This window comes from Ruditapes philippinarum, unplaced genomic scaffold (genome assembly GCF_026571515.1).
Source record: "Ruditapes philippinarum isolate M1 unplaced genomic scaffold, ASM2657151v2 ctg482_1_1_1_1, whole genome shotgun sequence".
NCBI lineage: Eukaryota > Metazoa > Mollusca > Bivalvia > Venerida > Veneridae > Ruditapes > Ruditapes philippinarum.
The window spans coordinates 172,647-192,510 of record NW_026858977.1 but is presented as its reverse complement, the minus strand read 5'-3'; the positions used below and the strand labels follow the sequence as shown (position 1 = coordinate 192,510).

Genomic DNA, 19,864 nt, shown 5'->3' with positions numbered 1-19,864 from the left:
TTTTATCAAATAAATGATAAAATACGTTCGTGTATTCTTCGTATGTAAAACAGCTTTTGATTAGTTTATATTTATCAATTTTGTCAACGTTGTACATATTGTCCAATCAGGGAGAACTTAACTTAAAGATTTATCGCGTATGAATACTTGATCACGTTTCGGTAAAATAACATTTCTCTTGTGGAGGTGAGGCTAGCTTGTTTCGTCTGTGTCAATTATATATTTTCACAATATTTACGTGATTTCTTGAGTCTTAACAGTTGATTTTTTTTCTTACAGAACGAGAGAAGTACCAAATTGGAGTCGACAGAGTCTATACGTACCCTTTAGGCCGGATTTTTGCGGACGCAGTACTGTAAGTTGAACTGTCAAACGACACGTCAAAAACGTGTTGACGTGGACTGCTGTACTCAATATTTTTTGTCGTTTTAATGCACTGGATGTATATAGACATTCATAAATACTTATATTTTTATAACTTTTATGTATGAATAAGGTTAGAATATGATTTGATTTTATTCATTGCTAAATTTATTTGTATTACGCGATATGTTTTTTTGCAGATTCTCGCACCCCACCCACCTGAGTTAACTCTGGATATTTGTCAAATTTATACGTCTATTATTCGATATTATTTTCTACTGATTTGAATACTGCCAATATTTATATATATTCATTATTGGATAATGATTTTTGGAATAATCCATGGTGGTCAGACTTGATAGTTTGATGCACTGTGTCTTATAATAATTTGAAGTTCAAACTTCTATCAATACAGTAATGTATCAATACTATTTTTTTTAAAGCCACCTAATAAATTGATAGTGTTAGTGCTGGCCATTGTCTGGTATGTCACCTGACAATGATCACCAGCTCCTAATTATTATAAACTAATAAAAGACGAGAGAGACTGGATGCCACTCATATTTTTAAGTCCACTTTAAGTGTTAATTGTTTTCTTTCACTGGAAATTTAAAAACTTTTGTACTAGTGTAAAAAGATTTTTTTTAAGGTTACAAAAAATTATCAAATTTGCAACACACCAACTTGTTATTATGTTCATTTAACATGGGTGCAAGTTTTCAGGCATATGCCTGAAGTTCAGGTTTTTTGTGACAAATTTCATCATGTTTTACTATTAGATTATGTAGGAAAATGATCATGAATTACAGTTTTCAGGTTTTTCCAAATTTTCAACTTGCACCCATGATTTAAGTCTTCCAAGGACTACACCAATTGGTATATTATAATACATACTCTTATTGTGCACAAATCAAGAGATATATACTAGAACTTGGCTGTTAAACACTTAAAGTGTTCCTAACTGCACACATTCTGTGTATCTAAAATCAGGCTTACAGTTCATAAAAATAACAAAATTTTCTGAATGAAGATATTCCAGATTTGGACATAAAATGTTTGTTATTGAAAAGTACTCAGTTTTAAGATTAAAATTTAAAGTTTAATAAAGATTTATATTAAAAGCTTTTTCTTTTGTTTGCATATATAGTTAATGAACTTTTAAAATATTTTTATATAGACCGTACTGTTCGACTCGGAACTGTTAAATTGACGACGAGTTCAAAAATGGCAACTACTTCTGGAGCATCAGCGGAGGATGAGGCTTATGATTATACTGAGGCTTTTCCAGCCCTGCCTATAGCCGATAAGACCAATACTACACCAGTGTCCGGTCAGTGGAGCAACAAGTTTACAGTGAAAACATCAAAATGCACACAGGTATGTTATAATGTAATTTTGAAATATTTTTAGAAAATTTGTTGTTGTTTCATTTTAAGTATGTTGACACAAGTTTCTAAACTTTGATAGATGACATTGGCCAATTCATCAGATTTATCATAAAAAAAACCTCTTTGGTATCTGACTAAAGATGTGTTTTGGGTAGGTTATTTATTTTGTGCTATTTTGCATTTGTTACAAATTGTAAATTGTTATATGTTAAGAGTTGTTTTGTTTTTTCTTGCAGGTGTTTACAGTGCCATTGGAAGAGCGACGTTTCAAGGATGACTTTGGAGAAAGCAGTTTTGGTGATGAAGGAAAACAGGCTGAAATATGCAAGGACATAATGGCAAAGACAGGTGAGCTTAGAGTTTGTTTCTTTGATAAATTGTGAACCGAGTTTAGTCATTCAATGGTACTCTAAAAGCTATCAATTTGATAATTTTCTTGCAATTCTAATGGACAAGTTTGTCCTGGTAGAAGGAAGCTCAATACTGTCCTTTTTAATCAAATCATGGAACAAATCAGATATGTAAGTAATTGGTCATCATATTGAAACCTGGCCCCTATCAAAATTTTAATTACTTTAGTTCTGACTAGTTTTTTCTTGTGAAGGTGCATCATTTGAAGGTACAAGATTGCCACATTCACTTTGAAGTCCCATGTAAAGCGCATTTAATATGAGCCTATTTTGGATGTTAGCAAATCAAATTTTAACTCCATTTTATGTTTACATGTTGAGTTTTGCTAAAGTCAGTGCTATCGGGTGTAAAGAGTTGCTTGCAGATTCAGTAAAACCAAGCCTGCAACATTTTCAATTTATTTTGACTTTTCAGGAGTTACAATTGAGATGAGCTTATCAAAGGATCAAACCCTGACTGTGGTTGTTACTGGTAAGGAAGAGCAAGTGAAGAAAGCAAGACGCGAGGTTATGACCAAACTTCAGACCCAGGTACTTACTTATTGCTTAGCTATGAAATGCATATCAATATTATTTCTTGTTCATGAAGATATTGTAGGTTTAATATTGTCAATAAGTTCAATTTTTTTTCAAGAAGTATTCTTGCAAATAGAAAACATAGCTATAGAGTAGTCACTTTTAGTCTCTATTTTTATTGTATCATTGTTTAATCATATTTTATTGCTAATATATACATGTAAATATACAGAGAAACAAATTGATTTCCAAATAGGTGGTGGGGCCTAAATTCATACAACATTAGCAATTGGTCCTCCCCTGTAGTATCAATCTATCATTGTTTTATTCTCAGAATTTTACTGATTGTCATACTGGTTTGATGTGTAAACTCGAGTCTACAAAGTATTTCCCATACTTGGCATAGATTAAAGTAATATGATTATATTTAGCATAGGTTGAACTTGGATGATAATGTAAAATTAAAATGATAGATAGTAGTCTCCTTTTAGATTAAGCCTGCTATCAGAGTATTTTATACAAATTTATGACATTTCTGGATTTATATAGTTATGTAAATGTTAATTCTTTAAAACAGTTACTTTATATTGTTTATAGGCAAGCAACGTGATCCGCATTCCAAGAGAGCACCATAGATATATCCTCGGAGCAAAGGGAAAGAAACTACAGGACCTGGAACTGTCGACAGCTACCAAAATAACAATACCAAGATCTGATGAGAACAATGATGTGATTAAAATCTTCGGCACCAAGGAAGGCATTGACAAAGCCATGCATGAGATTCAAGTCATTTCTGATATTCAGGTATTTATTTTTGATAAATATTGCAGTCATCAAATTTAGCACTGGCCTGGTGGCCCATGGCCAGTGAAAAAAAGTTCGGACCAGTGAAAATTTTAAGAAAATTTAGTTAAATATATAGTAGAATAAATTCAAAACTGGAATTCGGTCTAGTAAATAAAAAAAATTTAAATTCATTAACTGATATAGTCCCATTTTGATCAAATTGTCAAATCGTTAATAGTGTTGTTTTCATTCTTTGATCAGGTCTAGTAGATTGTTACATTCTCATTGACAAAATACGTATTTTTCCCAAATGTTGCTTAAAAATCTGTAAAAGTTTTGTTTTTAAAAAAATCTAATTTACAATAATTTGTTACCAAAGCGTGCTTTATAGAATGTTCATAGAACAACCCTCAGGTCATTGCTAAGTATGTGTTTGTGTGTGTGTGTCAGAGTTAGATATAAATTGTTACACACATCTCAAAGGAATTCAGTTAAAGTGTCACATTTAATTGCTCACCTGTTGTTGATTTGAATATCAATTTACCTAGCAGACTTGATAACAGTGTTGATTTCAATGATAAATGTTTTGTAATGATAGTTATTTATACTTTCCAGTCCAAACTTGCATACGAGAGGCTGTCCGTACAGAAAGTGTACCACCCATTTGTTTGTGGTCCGAGCAATTCCACTATACGTCAACTGATGGATGAGACCGGAGTGAAGATCAACATACCACCACCTAGTGTACAATCTGATGAGATCGTTGTGTCTGGTGAGAAGGAAGGCGTGATGAAATGTAAGGCCACAATTATGGCCATCTATGAAGAAAAGGTCAGTTACCAGAGTTATTATTTTGTTCCTAAATGGTAGCAAATAAAGTAAATTTCTTATTTGTGTTCATGCTAAAGCAAAGCATTCGTTGTCAATTTGGTAAGGTATAATGCCCTTTGTTTCCTTTTACATAAAAGCTGTGTGAGGCAGCCTGAGTGAATGGTTAACACATTGACATAAAAGCTGCGTGAGGCAGCCTGAGTGAATGGTTAACACATTGGACTTGTAATCGTAGGACTGCTTGCCCTGTTAGGGGCTAGCCATTGTTTTTTTGGGCAAGAAACTTTACACTCACTGTTTTGTACTGTTTGCCTGTGTCTATTTTAAGCCTATGGCTTCCTGCACAAACTAAAATAAATTCTGTAAAAAATAAATTTGATATATAATTAGATATAACTTGAAAGGAATTTGTTCATGTTTTTCACAGAAACGCAAGTGTCAGACGGTATCTGTTGAAGTGAGGAAATCCCAGCACAAGTATATTATTGGTCCACGTGGTAACAGTCTACAGGAAATCCTTGCTGCTACTGGAGTTTCAGTTGAAGTCCCTCCCCTTGACGACCCCTCGGAAACCATCACTTTACGTGGAGAACAAGACAAGCTTGGTCCAGCTCTAACAATGGTTTACTCTAAGGTATGTATGATGTTTGTCATATACTTAATGTCACATTTTGAGTGAAATATACTACCTTAAAGTAATTAAGTTTTTACATTTTCATTCAATGATTTTCTAACATACAATAACTGCTTAATTTATATCGGTATACATTTACACTTCATATTATATATAAATGTACCTCATTGTGACAAGTTTGTGTAATCATATTGCTGTATTTATTGTAGGCTAACAGTGTTGTGTTTGCTGTGGTGCGAGCCGCCGACTGGCTTCACAAATACATCATTGGCAAGAAAGGGGCAACTGTCAAAAACATCACTGGAAACTTTCCCAAGGTAAGTGTCAAATACTTGAAGCTAGAAATTAAATGTCTGATTTTGTTGATAATTGTTTTTGCTATAAACATTTCTTTTTGTACACAATTAAATTTCCACCATTGAAGCTGGAACATCACCATATGCCCATAGATAGGTTTGTTTAAAGTTTTCAGGCATGTGCCCAAAGTTAAGATTTTCAATACTATGAAAAAACTCTTTTTCTATGAAAAACCAATTTCAAATATTGCTAAATTCAGTGTTATTTGTGGGGTTTTTTTTTGACATTTTAAACTTGCATCAATGATTATGTTATTATATTGTAATATTGATAGCTTTGTTGTTGATATAACAGGTACATATTGAGTTTACCGAGGGAGAAGACAAGATCCAGGTAGAGGGACCTCCTGAAGAAGTTGAACAGGCTGTGAAGGCTCTTGAAGATTACGTCAAGGACCTTGTAAGTTTTAGATATTTTCCTAACAACTGTCATGTGTGATTAATTAAAAAAAATGAGTAAATTGTCTTCAAGATTTATATTTCCTGTTTTGTTGTTGTCAGAATCTGTCCTATATTTTATCTCCACTTTAAAGACATTATTCATATTAAGGTTTTCATGCAATATTCTCAGAATTATTGTCACAATATACACATTTATATAACCTGAAACATGCTGCGCCTTATTAGTGCAATAAAGGGATAAGTCATTCTAAATTAAATAGCAGTTAATCAGTTATTGCACAAAGGTGACGATAGATCTGTAAAATTATTAAGGCGGCGATAATTGGTCAGGTGTTGAATGAAAAGGAAGTTGTAATTTAAGAGACACAGTTTCCTGTATTGAGTGTGTTAAATTTAATGTATCATTTACAGAAGATTTGTAATAATGTTTTACTTAAAGAAATGAGCAGGATTGCTGTAATGTAAGATAGATAGAATAATAAACTGTTTGTTAATAGTATTAACAATACCGCACAAGTGTAATAAAACCATTTAAGAAAAACAATCTGAATCATTATTGCATGCATCCTGATATTATTTGCATTATACAAACATAGCATGTTAGAGCGCTAAATATTGGTGTTACACTGAATGTGATAAAGACATCATTGATAAAAATATTATATTCAAGTAGGTTTATTACTAAAATTATTGAATTTGTTGAGTACAATAATATCATGCTTGTCAAGGGCTCGCAAAATGTTATTTTATTCAGCTCAATTAATTCAATATTGAACCCACACTCACTCTTATTTCTATGTTCTTCATATATATAAACTGGCCTTTATTTTATCAAAATTACACGAGTATTTCAATGTATTAGAAAGCTTTTATATTCCTAATATTTTTATTTCAGCAAAGTCGCATGGACTTCGCGGAAATTGAGATTGAACAACGATTTCACAAACACATTATTGGAAAGGGGGGTTCGAACATCTCTAAAATCAAAGATGAGACCGGTGTTGCTATCAGAATTCCTTCAGACTCGGAAAATAGTAACACGATCAGAATTGAAGGGGAACCACAGGGCGTGAAGAAGGCAAAGAAAGAGCTCCTTGAGATGTCATCTAGGATGGTAAATATAGTTATACCTTCTTAGCAGTTTCAAATGGTATACCAGAGTTCTGAATGATGACAAAATGTTATCTCTGGTGTTGTTTGGAATTGGTTAAATAAATAAGTTGGACATTTTTTCTTGGAATAAAAATATTTAGATCAAACTGATTTATATGCGAAAGAATTTCTATACTAGTTATATTGTACTTAAAACTTTGTCATCTGATTATCTTATAAATAAACCTGATCTTATTAATTGGAAGTAAAATACTTAAGTTTTGATTTCACTTTAACATACAAAATTTAACTGAAATGTTTTAGTCGTGTAAAACTGAGAAATACCATAAAATTAACTTTTACTTCCTCTTACTGTATTGAAGTTCAAATTACATTATAACAAACGGTTGAGATATTTGATAACTTGGTATTTTTAAGACTATCAAACAATTTTGTCTGGTCTTTTATTTATGACTCGATCTGTTATTAAAGAAACAATTTGACAGAAGTTTTCATCTTTATAATTTCTTATCTTTATTATATTAAAATAGGAGAATGAGAAAACCAAAGATATAATAATCGAGCAGAGATTTCATCGTATGTTGATTGGAGCTCGTGGAGAGGGTATCAAAACAGTGCGGGACAAATTTAACCAAGTGCAAATCACATTCCCTGATCAAGGACGTAAGAGTGATGTTGTCACATTACGTGGACCAAAGAATGATGTAGATAAATGTTTCCAGCATTTACAAAAACTTACTCAAGACTTAGTAAGTTTGGGTTTCTTGTTTTATAAACATAATTATTATAAGACTTGTATTTATTGACTATTTTTGAAGACTTTTAGAGTATTATATAAAAGTCTTGTGATTGTATGGCTGGAAGTTCTTATTCAGTGGACTTTGCTGAATGGGACATAAGCAGCAACATGACAAAAATGTGGTGTAGAAATAACAGGAAATTCAGTCAATATTTTTGTATAAAACATGTAAAGCATCAAATGTACTGTTCATTGAATAGAAAGAAACATTAAATGAACTTGTTTTCATTGTTGGTTTTGATATTTTATAATTGAGAAGCAGACGTTAAAGATTACATTTTGTCCTCTTTATTTTCAGGTAGCTAGCAATTACCAGGCTCAGGTGCACATTTTCAAAGATTTTCATAAGAATGTTATTGGAAAAGGTGGTGCTACAATTAGAAAGGTAAGATTGTTGTGTTTGTAAAATACCAGTCATGTAAAGTTTACCTTTACTGATGGTGATTACGTAGTTGTTAGGTAAATAATGAAAGGAAAATGTTGTAAATTATTAACCTTTCTTGACGCTAACAAGTAATTTGTCTTTTCAAAAATGTAACCAAAATATTTCTATTACAGACTTATGATATTGACTTGCAACTCTTCCTTTGTAGGTAAAAACAAAAACTGAAATTACATATTATCAAATGTTTTATTTCTATGAAAAAAGACTACCTATGGAGGTAACTGGGACACCTTTGGGATAAATTAATGATAGAATATTAAAAAAAATTTGTATACATAAAGTATGTTATTCTATAAAAATTTGAGAAATTTATTTTGCCCGAAATATTTACAGATTCGTGAAGAAACAGATACTAGAATAGATTTACCAACAGAGGCATCTGACTCTGATGTGATAGTCATCACTGGCAAAAAACCTAATGTTGAGGCAGCTAAAAAGAAAATAGAAGCTATTCAAAAAGATCTGGTAAGATTATTTACATTTTCTAGGAAAAAAAATATTTCTATGTTTTTATAGTTCTTGCCAATTCAAGCTACACACTGTTGTTCTTAAAATTTCTCAACTCAAATGTTAATAGTAAGTTCATGCATATAATTATCATGTATATTCTTTTAAGTAAACTCTTGTATTATGTTGGTTTTATTTCATTTTGAACATTGTAAATGTTAAGTTAACATCTACTTATTGATAATTTGCTGTGTCAATATTTGTTATGTGTTTTAAGTAAAGGTGTTAAGTAAACATACGTTCTAACAAGATGTATCATAAAGAATAAAATTAGAAATATTTATCACTTTCAAATAAGATGAGTTTAAAAAAAGACTTGTGTTTACTCAATAGTTCTGAAGTTAAATGCAGCATTATATTTTGGTTATTCAGGCTGATATCAAGGAGTTATCAGTGGAAGTCCCCCACAAACTTCACAACTCTATTATTGGTGCTAAAGGTCGTCTCATTCGCTCCATCATGGATGAATGTGGCGGCGTGATTATACGGTTCCCCGCTGAAGGAAGTACAAGTGACAAAGTCACAATCCGGGGACCAGCGGATGATGTTGATAAGGCCAAGAAACAACTGCTGGAGTTGGCCAATCAGATTGTAAGTTTACCTTAAGATTTTATCAGTGTTTATAATTGGTATAGTAGCAGTGATTTTTTCCCTACATTTTACAGCCGAATAATCGCTGTTTCCTATTTTCCCCAAAAAATGCTAATATTTTCCCCTGAAATGCCCTGTGCACTATTTCACCAGTACCATGACTTATCAGCATCTGACTTCGATCAGAAAGCTGTCCCTATATATAGCCTTTGCTATGTACCATGCATGTTAAATTGAATTGAAATTGAAAATTTTATCATATGTGTTGGTAAATTCCATCTTGATTTCAGATTTCCCCTTTTCTGATTTATTGCGCTATATTTTCCCCTTCTGAAAGCCACAGGTTGTTTTGAAAATTTGAAGAAAAAAATCACTGAGTAGTCTATACCTCCACACATTGTGTCTCCTGTCTACACTGTCGCCTACCTTGCTGAAACACTTTGTTGTTAAACTCTTAATAAAGATTACTTCTTAGCACATGTTTGTTGCAAATTAAACAGCGTAAGGGTGAAAGATAGCAGAATATTCTGGAGGATTCTCCTGATTTATGAGTGATAGACTGAAATTGAAGTACAAATGTACTGTTAAATTAACAATTTTTTACAATCTATTAAATATGGTCTGTAAACTTGAGAAAAATCAAGAAGATTTCATTCACACTAAAAAAAAAAAGATTTATAAGTATTTTGATATTGGAGAACTTTACTCTTTTAATCAAACAGACCCTTTATTTTCGTCTTTGAGTGAGGAATGTATGCGGCCTGAACTTGACTCCAAACATGGGACCCTTGGAAAGCATATATGATACACTATTTCCTGTCCAAGTATTCTGGCTGTTTGCACATTTTCTCATCTATAAAGAATTATTTGTATATGATAGCAACATATTAAGTATAATAAATGTTGAATTATTTCAGCAAAATACAAGCAATGTTGAGGAGATTAGAGCTAAACCTGAATACCACAAGTTCCTCATTGGTCGTGGTGGCAGTAAAATTAGGAAGGTAAATAGTTGTTTATCTTTGTATTACTTATTTTGATTAACGAGAAAGCCTATATTTGATAATTTCTGACTTGTTTTCCCACAATCTGTCCTCAGCACTATTTATTTTACTATTTATATATTTAAAGGTTGTATGGTTGTTAGGATAACTACATTCTTGAAATCTCTCTTATTGTAGTTTGAAAGAAGAAAATTATTTGAAGCGGTCTTTCTTAATTTGTGATGATTTTATAGAAAGGATCATGAGTGACTTTAGAATTAAATTTGAAAGCATTGTATGCATTTTATGATATATGAGTTATGGCAGTGAAAAGGCTGTTAGTGAAGCAATTATGTAGACTTAAATTACATTTTAAAGCGGAATGATATGGAATATAGCTTGTACAGTGAAAGTTGAGAAAACCGGACGCTGAGAAAATCGGAACTCTCTAAATACCGGACGAATTATTCAGTCCCAAATTTCTCCTTCTTTAAACTATTGTATTAAACATTGACAATACCTGAATCTGTAAAAACCGAAAATCGGACAGTTGATACGGGACAACACAGTCAATTATATAGACAAATACCCTGACAATACCGGACGCCAAATGTGTGAATAAGCTTGTGTACTTATCAATTGGTTGTGTCTAATACGCTAACTGAGCAGTAACGGAACAATGATTGTCTGATTTGTTTATATGTCCCTTTTCACAGTTTGATTAATTGTAAGATATAGATGCTACCGTTTTATATAAATGCCAAAATGCACGAGAAATTAATCAGTTAAAATCAGTATGAATAAAAAATAGAGTATTTTTCGACTGTGTTGCCTTTTGTATATTCATTTCCCAAAATGACAACGCAATGGAAACGACATTTATCGGCGCTAAGTTCTATTCCATGGCCGAAAAGAATTCGACGAGAGCTGTCTACAAGATAAATTAATTAAAGACAGTGAAACTTTGCCGAGACCTACTTTAAAAATCTGACCAATATGTTATCGTCAATATTAACAATGGGGGGGGGGGGGGCATTATTATAAACAAACAAAGTTAACTATGTTCGTTAAATCAATATCCATTACCCAAATGTAAACATATGCAGATGTACTCGGACTTGATCGTTATGAGGTAACTACTGTTCATTTAAATCCAAAATAATATTGTATTTATATGCAGTAATGAGACAAAAACAATTAAAACATATTTTCTTGTATTTTTATCATTTCTTTATTTAGCAATAAACGTACACATAATCATGAAAATGCAAATATACAGCATCCTTTGTAAGTCATTGCTCGGTTATGATATAAGATCCTGAACAGCTGAAGGGGACATTGAGAATACCGGACCGCTGAGAAAACCGGACAAAACCCTTAGTCCGAAAGCCGTCCGGTTTTCTCAACTTTCACTGTACATGTAAGTTATATAATCCATGTAAATTAACAGTGGTCTTAAATGAAATTTAAAGTAGAACATAACCAAGGTTGTTTTAATTTCCATCAGGTGCGTGAGAATACAGGGGCAAGAATAATCTTCCCAACTGGCGACGATGCTGACCAAGAACTTATAACCATTATTGGAACCAAAGAGAGCGTCGCTGATGCAAAGACAGAGATACTGGGCTTGATCAAAGACTTGGTATGTTTAAGTTTATTATTGCAGATTCTGAAGAGTATGAAATTTAACAGTTAATAAAAAGACTTAAGAAGTAAACATGGAACTAAAATTGTAAATTATGTTAAACTAAGTAGTTTAACACTTGACAAGGTTTGTTCAATGTTTATGAAAATATTTGAATTGATGTGATAATATTTTGATGGAAATATGCTCATATCAGCATATGATAATAATTAGAAGAAAATATGCACATACAAGCTTCTTTTACTATAATAAGTTAATTTTTAACAAAAATAATGTTGATAAGAACCAACCAGTAGAAACCTCACTACTTTTTGGTGGGACAACACATCCATTAGTTTTCCTGTTTTAACCAATATTCTTGTGGTTATTTTCAGGACAACATTGTTGAAGGGGAAGTAAATGTTGATCCCAAGCATCACAAACATTTTGTTGCACGTCGTGGTGAGGTGTTGAGACAGATCGGTGACGACTACGGCGGTGTGACCGTCAGTTTCCCTCGCAGTGGTGTCAAGAGTGATAGAGTTGTTATAAAGGGCGCCAAAGATTGTGTAGAAGGGGCCAAGAAGCGAATCTTAGAAATTGTTGCTGATCTTGTAAGTTTTTTAATATATGTGTTAATTGGGAATTATACAAGTAAAGAAGCCAACATTTAAGAATTATCTCGCCTTCTCATTTTCATTACAGAAAAATTGATATTAATTTTTTTCTGACAAGATGTGTTGTTTTAAATTTTGATGGCCTCTTTATCTATTTATTGTTTCACAGATCTTAGAAAAATCCAATTAAGTTTTTATGTCTTATTTCGAAATTGTTGGGTAATTTAAAGTTTTTGTAAAATTTTGGCCATGATCCCTTATTATGAACATATGATGTTGTTTTCTGCTGATATTACTCTTAAGTTTAATGTCAACTGTTTGGTAAGACTATTTTATGTCATTGTATTATATTTTGGGTTGACTGAATTATCCCATAGTGATAGATATATTTTACCTTGCTTGCAGGATGCACAGGTTACCATTGAATGTGTGATTCCCCAACAGTTCCACAGAACTGTGATGGGAGCCAGGGGATCTAATGTCCAAGTGATTACACAGAACTTCGATGTCTCCATCAAATTCCCTGACAGGCCAATGGCAAATGGAGGTAAACATTCTTTCTTTTTCTTGAATATCCTCGCTTTTTCTTGAATATTCTCGAGTTGTAAAGAATTTTTTATGACAGAGTTGCAAATCTGGTGTCACATGCTACTTTAAGCTCAATACCTTCCCCAAGTGACTGAGGTGTTGCCTTTAAGGGTTGAGGCATCAGAATTACTGGAGTCTGTACATTTCTTAGCTCCAGCAGGTAAGGTGATTTTGACAGCTTATATTGCTTAAAGTTTGCAACACCAGAGATTAGCCAAAATAATATTTCCTAAGTGGACGTGGTATGACCTAAATTGTGTTTGTGCACTTTAAGACCAAACAAAACAAAAGAATCAAAAGCTCAGTACCTGTTAGTTATGATGAAATCTACTTGTTAGTAGCTAACAAGCAAGCTTATATACAGCTAAGGGTTCTACCATCCTTACACCACCCCATTACCTGAAATAATGTGCAAAGTGACATGTTTAATTTGAAGCTGAAATTTATCATTTGACTGTAACATAGTTGCACTATATTCATCATGAAACCTTCATTAAGATTAATACAAATTTGTACAAATTGTCAATGAATTAGTAATAATTTGTTCATATGAATCTCAGGTATATTAACAAGTTTCTATAATAATGTATATCAATCTTGTATTAACAAAATGTTAATGTATGTATACAGCTGGGAACAAGGGTGCTGGAGATGCCAGTGATAGCATGGTAAATGGCGAGGAACCTTCGTCGCCTACGGCAACTGCCAAGAAAGACACGATCATGATCACAGGGAAGATTGAAAACTGTGAGGAGGCAAAGAAAGCGCTCTTGGTTAGTAAAAAGCTTTATTATACACTTTTATTTGTATATTTTTTTGCGGGATTTAACAATCCTGAATATCACAATCTATTCAACCTTTAAACAAAGCCAGTAGATATTCCATTTTCAAAGTCTGTAAATTAGGCAAATTGTTATTCCATTTTGAGGAATCATAAAAAAACACATAGAGAGAAAGCATCTCGGGTTATGAGTTGTTTCTTGTAGATGTGAAATCCGATACTAAATGTAGTAAAGGTTTCTTCATTCATTGTCTCCTGACAAAAAGAATGTAAATTTTAACAAAAAAATCATATCTAACTTGTTGTGATAATGTTGATTATTATTTTTATTTTGTAAATTTAATTTTTCAGGATCTTGTACCAATCTCTAAAGAGGTTAATGTTCCATTTGACTTCCACCGTTATATCATTGGTCAGAAGGGAAAAGATGTTCGCAAGCTTATGGACGAGTACAACGTGAATATTTCCATTCCCCCGCAGGACCAACACAGTGATCTCATCAAGGTCACAGGACCACCAGCCAACGTCCAGAGAGCCGAGGATGCTCTGGCAGATAAAGTGAAAGCTTTGGAGCTAGAGAAAGAGGACCGCTTACTGAAGAGCCACAAGTTGACCCTAGAGGTGAACCCTTCGTACCATCCTAAACTGATTGGTCATCGTGGCGAGGTTATCAACAAGATCCGGTCTGAGCACGATGTGAAGATTCAACTACCTGACAGAAATAACGAGGATCAAAGTATGATTACAATCATCGGGTACGAGAAGAACTGTGAGGAGGCCAGAGATGAAATTCTACGCATGGTTAAAGATTATGTAAGTTCCATTATACATGGTACATTGATGTTTTGTCTATTTTATAATTGATATTGTCTTAAAAGTTAAGTTTACAGAAACTAGAAAAAAAAATATAACAAATCTAATGTTGTCCAAATCAGTTCAAGAGTTCCTATATACATTTACGTTGACCATTGCCAGGGTTTAAATTGATACTGTCCCAAAAATTAGAACCTTCAGAAAAATAGGAATTTCAAATGTATTTATTGGAAGAGGGTATTATATATTTAACTTCTGGCAAATTGTGCATATTAATATCTTTCAAGCTACAGCAATTGCAGGCCAAAATCATAAGAAATTAATGATTTATATTGGCATTTTATATGGAATTCTTTTATGTGGATCAAGGTAGCTCTCAGAAAGGTTGATGGTTTTATAAGTATGCCTTGTGTTCCCTTAAATAATGCCTGAAGATACACCCCTATGTAATCTTCAATTATCAAAGCTGGATCTCACCACTTGATATATTGTAAGACTGTAGAATTGTTAAGTAAAAGAATTAGTTTGAAAGGAATTATGTTCTTTTGTTACAGGATGATATGGTACATATTGAAGTTAAAGTAGATCATCGTATACACCCACGTATCATTGGTCAGCGAGGGCGTGGTGTCAGAAAGATACAGGAGGACTACAAAGTTGACCTGCGCTTCCCACGTCCTAATGAAAACCCAGATATCATTGTAATTAGTGGCGGTGAAGATGATGTTTATGACTGTAAAGATTACTTGCTGAACATGGAGGAAGAATTTGTAAGTGACTTTGTATGTTCAAAATTTCATAAATTTTTATTGGCTGGTAAATATGTTATGTTTATTTGGTTGGATTTTTACTCACACTGACTCTGTAATGGTCATGCCCCATTTTCCTAGCTTTACCGGTTGAGAAAAAACATGGATGCCCGTTCATACATTATTTCAGACACTTGCGGGCATTTTGTTTTAAAATTCTGATATTGGCAGTTGTATGTATATCGTTGTTGTATTTTAATACAGTATATATTTTAAGGTTTAAATTTATGATATAACGTTGTGATATATATATCTATCTTCAATAAAGGGATACTATTATTACTAGTCTGGTAAACTCAATATGTACTTTATTACAACACTGAACATTCATTATGTTTTAATACATTATATATCCTATATTTATGGTGTGTACCTTTTTCTTCAGCTTCAGGATATGTTAGATAACGAATACATTCAGAGTTTAACACAGGCTCCTAGTAAACGAAGCGATGAACCAAAGACAAACGATCGTGGTTTTGTCATCAAGAATGCACCATGGGACTCCGCCCCTGACACCAGCAGCACGTCGGAGTTCCCAAGTTTTCCTGGAGCCGGTAGCGGTAATGCCGTGGCACCTAACAGCAACAAAGCCTGGGGTCCTGGACGTAGATACTAAATGTTGCGTGGGAGGATATTGTCGGCTTTTACAAGACTATGAAATGTTTACAAGACTGTATAGATAAATTCATCATGCAAAATGTTAAATATAATCACTGGGTAATGGTGATGCTTTAAACATGGTTATCTCTGCTGAAATATTGGGAGGGTTTTATACTGAAAAGTTTTTTTTGTTTTTATAAGAGAAGTGATATAAAATTTTATATATAAATTATTTACATTAACTCTTTTTGAAATACCTGTAAAAGGTACTTGATTAAATCATAGAGGAGAGTTACTAAATTAATTTTGACAAGTGGACATTATGAAAGTTAACAAATTTTTTCAAATATTCAAAGATCAAGAGGAAATAATTTTATTACATAAATCTGTAAAATATTTTTGTCAATATTTTATTAATTCTATTGAAAATTCTTGTGATATGTTATTTGTTAGCTCGCAGGTCAATCATTTTACGCAGGTAATGTTCTTGATTTATATTTTTTAGATCATGTTGTGTCCTGATTAAGTGTAAGGAAAAGTTTGATACACATGTTAAAATCTGCCTTCACTAGAGTAGAATATTAAGAAAATTGGTAATTGATGTAATAACCTATAATAAGATATACTATAACTAAAGGAAGCAATTTTACATGATGAGAAAGTTTTAATTTTTAGATATTTTTTTGTGATTTTTTCCCCCTTTTTAATTAAGATTGTTATTTTTTCCTGTATTTTATCAAGTCAGAAAATTATTGGGAAAAGAAACTGTCAATCTTTTCTGTTTCGGGTTTTATTTACTGTCTTCCATATTTTATATTCTGTTTTGTTAAGCATTTATTCATTTTCTCTCATAATTTTGACGATGCAAGTTTATTTTTAAATACTCTGATAAACATCAGAGTAATTCAAAAGCCTGTTAGATATGAAATTAAACCTTGTGCAATTTAAAAAAGGAATTTTTTTATATGATATCTTACTTTTTTCTGGAAAGGTATCATTTTCTTGTCTACTCTAAATGTTCAATAGTTTCAAATTTATTTTCTTTTTTTATTATAAATCATGTTTTGTTTGAATGATTTTTAAATAGCTAGTACATATAGTGCTCTTTCATTAGTACATGATTGAAATGAGTGTTTTTTTTGTAGAAGATTTTTTTTATAGATATATAGTAGCTATTATTATTGAAAATTCTTTAATTCTGCATGTATTTTATTAACACATGGTTTATTTGATTTTCATAAAATGATGATTTCACGATAGTTGTTTTTAAATTTTTGTACAGAAAAAAATAATATAAATATGGAGCTGAATTAATGAAAAATATGAAAACTTCAGGCACAGTGTTACTTGTTTCTTATTTTGAAAAGGTTTATTGTTTTTGACATAAATATATTAGTGCCTGATTTATGCAAAATATACAGTTGTTAATGTTAGCAATGTGTTGTTTTTTTGTACAGAGAAGATTGTCTGTTGCTGTATGTTGATGCCTGAGGTTACTGTGTTGTTTATTTTTGTTGTTAATTGAATATTTTATGTATAATAAAAAAACATTTATACTTTAATTATGGACTCACTGCTGATGCTTTAAGACACTTGTAACTACACAGACAAACTTTCATATAGTTAACAGCGGACAAAAATGCTACAAGTATATATATCTTTATTATTTTAAACTATTAAGGGGAGGTAAGTCAACTGTAAACTGTAGGAAAGATTGTTTGTAATGAATTTTATTTTCCGTTCACTGTAAATTTAGACAGAATGCTACAGTTATAAGAATGATTGGCATTCAATTTGTGTTTTTGATTTTGATTTTTTTTTTGTAAGTATATTTTGCTCATGAATGGTGAATAGTGTCACAAAAAGTATAATTGTTTAATATACAGGTTTGTTTATGGGTTTACAATTGAAATGGTTTATTTGTATACAAATGTGTTTAATTAATTAATTATTTTTTCACGTGTTTGAACTTCTCTCCACTGTGTAAGGTATTGATTCATTTAGTAATGCATCTTCACATTTAGTAATGCGTCTTCACATTTAGTAATGTGAAATGACCATACATTTAGTAATTTTGTAATTGTAAACAACTGGATTTATTCAACCATTCTAGACGTCAAACATGAAAAATTACATTTTTAATTGTTTTATTGTGAATGTCATGTTAATAATTGCTTTTTTTCTGAGGGATTTGGGTTTTGAGAACATGTGTTTGTAAACATGATATTGGGGTGAATGTGAAATGTTAGTTTACAACCTAGTCATAAAAAAGACCAATACACCAATTTACCTGGCCAAATAGCAACACCTTTATTGAGCTACAGGAGTAATTTGTAGTTGTAGGCAAGACTACAAAATGACTGAATAACTGAAAGTTTGTTAGTAGCCATGCTTTTCAGGGTTTTATTTTTACAACTTTTTTCTTCAGTTGAGTTATGTTTCATATAAAATCAGTTTAGAATAGAGACTCTTAAAGTTGTTGCTATGTCACAGTGTAAAATTACTCCTGTAGATCAATTCATTTTATAATATTCGAAATAATTTCATTCATTTTATGTTTAATCATTATACATGTATATGCATTTTAAATGTGTTTTGATTGAAAATGTCGCCCTGTGTATTGAAAGATATAAACTGTCATATAAAAGGTTGTAATTTTGGTATTAATGATTATATAGGGACTGAAGATGGAGCGTTGATAAACTTTTTCTTTGTTGTTTTTCTTCAGTTTTGAAAATGTCTGGTGTAATAAATTATGTATGAACTTATTGCATACTGAAGCTGAAACTTTACCCAGCATTTCTTGTTTTTGAGATTTTCTTGATTACAGATGTGTCAGTGTTTATAGAATGAATTTATTATGTCTCGCATCACGATCAATATAATAAACCTTGTTTGTTAGAACAGAATTTCTGCAAACTGTGTTCACCTAAATAAAATACCCGGAGAAAATTTGCCTGGTTCCTGGCTGTGAGATTTTTTATAAATCTTGAAATCATTGAAAAAATAATATGTTCTGGTTCCCGACTTGATCAAAATGAAGCGCGTTTATATAGGCTTAAATTTGGATTAGTGGGGATTAATAAATATATGATGGACTGATTGTTAAACAACTTGGAACTAGATAAGTTTTGTCGTGTTATATGTAATATTGTATATATTTTACCATGTTTAAGAGAAATTGTATTTTTCTTCATCAATTTATCTCATTGAAAATTGTACATTGAATAATGTACAGGATGAATTAAAATTCTAAATAAAGGAAATTCTAAATAATTTACTGTGTTGTTTCTTTCTTGTTTTATCAATCTGTGCATTTTGAAAGCTTTATAAGGGTACTGTAAGAAGTAATGTGGATTTATGTTTGTGTAAAATAAAAAAAAATATTTGAATTCAGGAGATTTGCTATTTAGAGTCCTGGAAAATTATAACAGTTGACTTACATATCCAATTTTTGCCAAATATGCACAGATCCCAACCTTTCTAATATCGGATAAATGCAGACAGAATTTCACCACAACAGACTTGTGAACATAAGAGCACATAACAATTTTTGTGGTTAAATTAAAAGATCAGAGTAGGGATCTATCAATTTGATTTCCTGCTGCATTTACATTTTGTCAGTCGTGTGTGTTTATATTCCCCTTGTTAATTGTGTGTTTATAGTCCCCTTGCCAGTCGTGTGTGTTTATAGTCCCTTTGTTAGTCGTGTGTGTTTATAGTCCCCTTGTATGTTGTGTGTGTTTATAGTCCCCTTGTCAGTCGTGTGTGTTTATAGTCCCCTTGTCGGTCGTGTGTGTTTATAGTCCTCTTGTCGGCCATGTGTGTTTATAGTCCCCTTGTCAGTCTTGTGTGTTTATAGTCCCATGTCAGTCGTGTGTGTTTATAGTCCCCTTGTCTGTCATGTG

At 32.0% G+C, this 19,864-nt stretch overlaps 1 protein-coding gene across 1 annotated transcript; it reads left to right on the top strand.

Annotated features, from left to right (window-relative positions):
- The first annotated feature begins 156 nt into the window (after positions 1-156).
- Positions 157-19,232, top strand: LOC132754821 (vigilin-like). The gene is made up of 23 exons (XM_060745533.1): positions 157-186; positions 280-355; positions 1,541-1,740; positions 1,988-2,099; positions 2,577-2,692; positions 3,275-3,481; positions 4,079-4,294; positions 4,722-4,928; positions 5,138-5,245; positions 5,580-5,684; positions 6,582-6,800; positions 7,330-7,548; positions 7,897-7,983; positions 8,377-8,508; positions 8,923-9,141; positions 10,059-10,145; positions 11,632-11,766; positions 12,144-12,362; positions 12,771-12,912; positions 13,584-13,726; positions 14,086-14,547; positions 15,102-15,317; positions 15,742-19,232. Exons 3-23 carry the CDS (start codon positions 1,588-1,590, stop codon positions 15,970-15,972), a joined length of 3,735 nt encoding a protein of 1,244 aa, XP_060601516.1. The 5' UTR covers positions 157-186; positions 280-355; positions 1,541-1,587; the 3' UTR covers positions 15,973-19,232.
- The last annotated feature ends 632 nt before the right edge of the window (positions 19,233-19,864 follow it).

Coding starts and splice junctions, on each gene's coding strand:
- LOC132754821 (XM_060745533.1), top strand. CDS start 1,588: ATGGCAACTACTTCTGGAGCATCAGCGGAGGATGAGGCTTATGATTAT. Junction 7,549..7,896: donor AAAAACTTACTCAAGACTTA/GTAAGTTTGGGT, acceptor CTTTATTTTCAG/GTAGCTAGCAATTACCAGGC. Junction 9,142..10,058: donor TGGAGTTGGCCAATCAGATT/GTAAGTTTACCT, acceptor GAATTATTTCAG/CAAAATACAAGCAATGTTGA.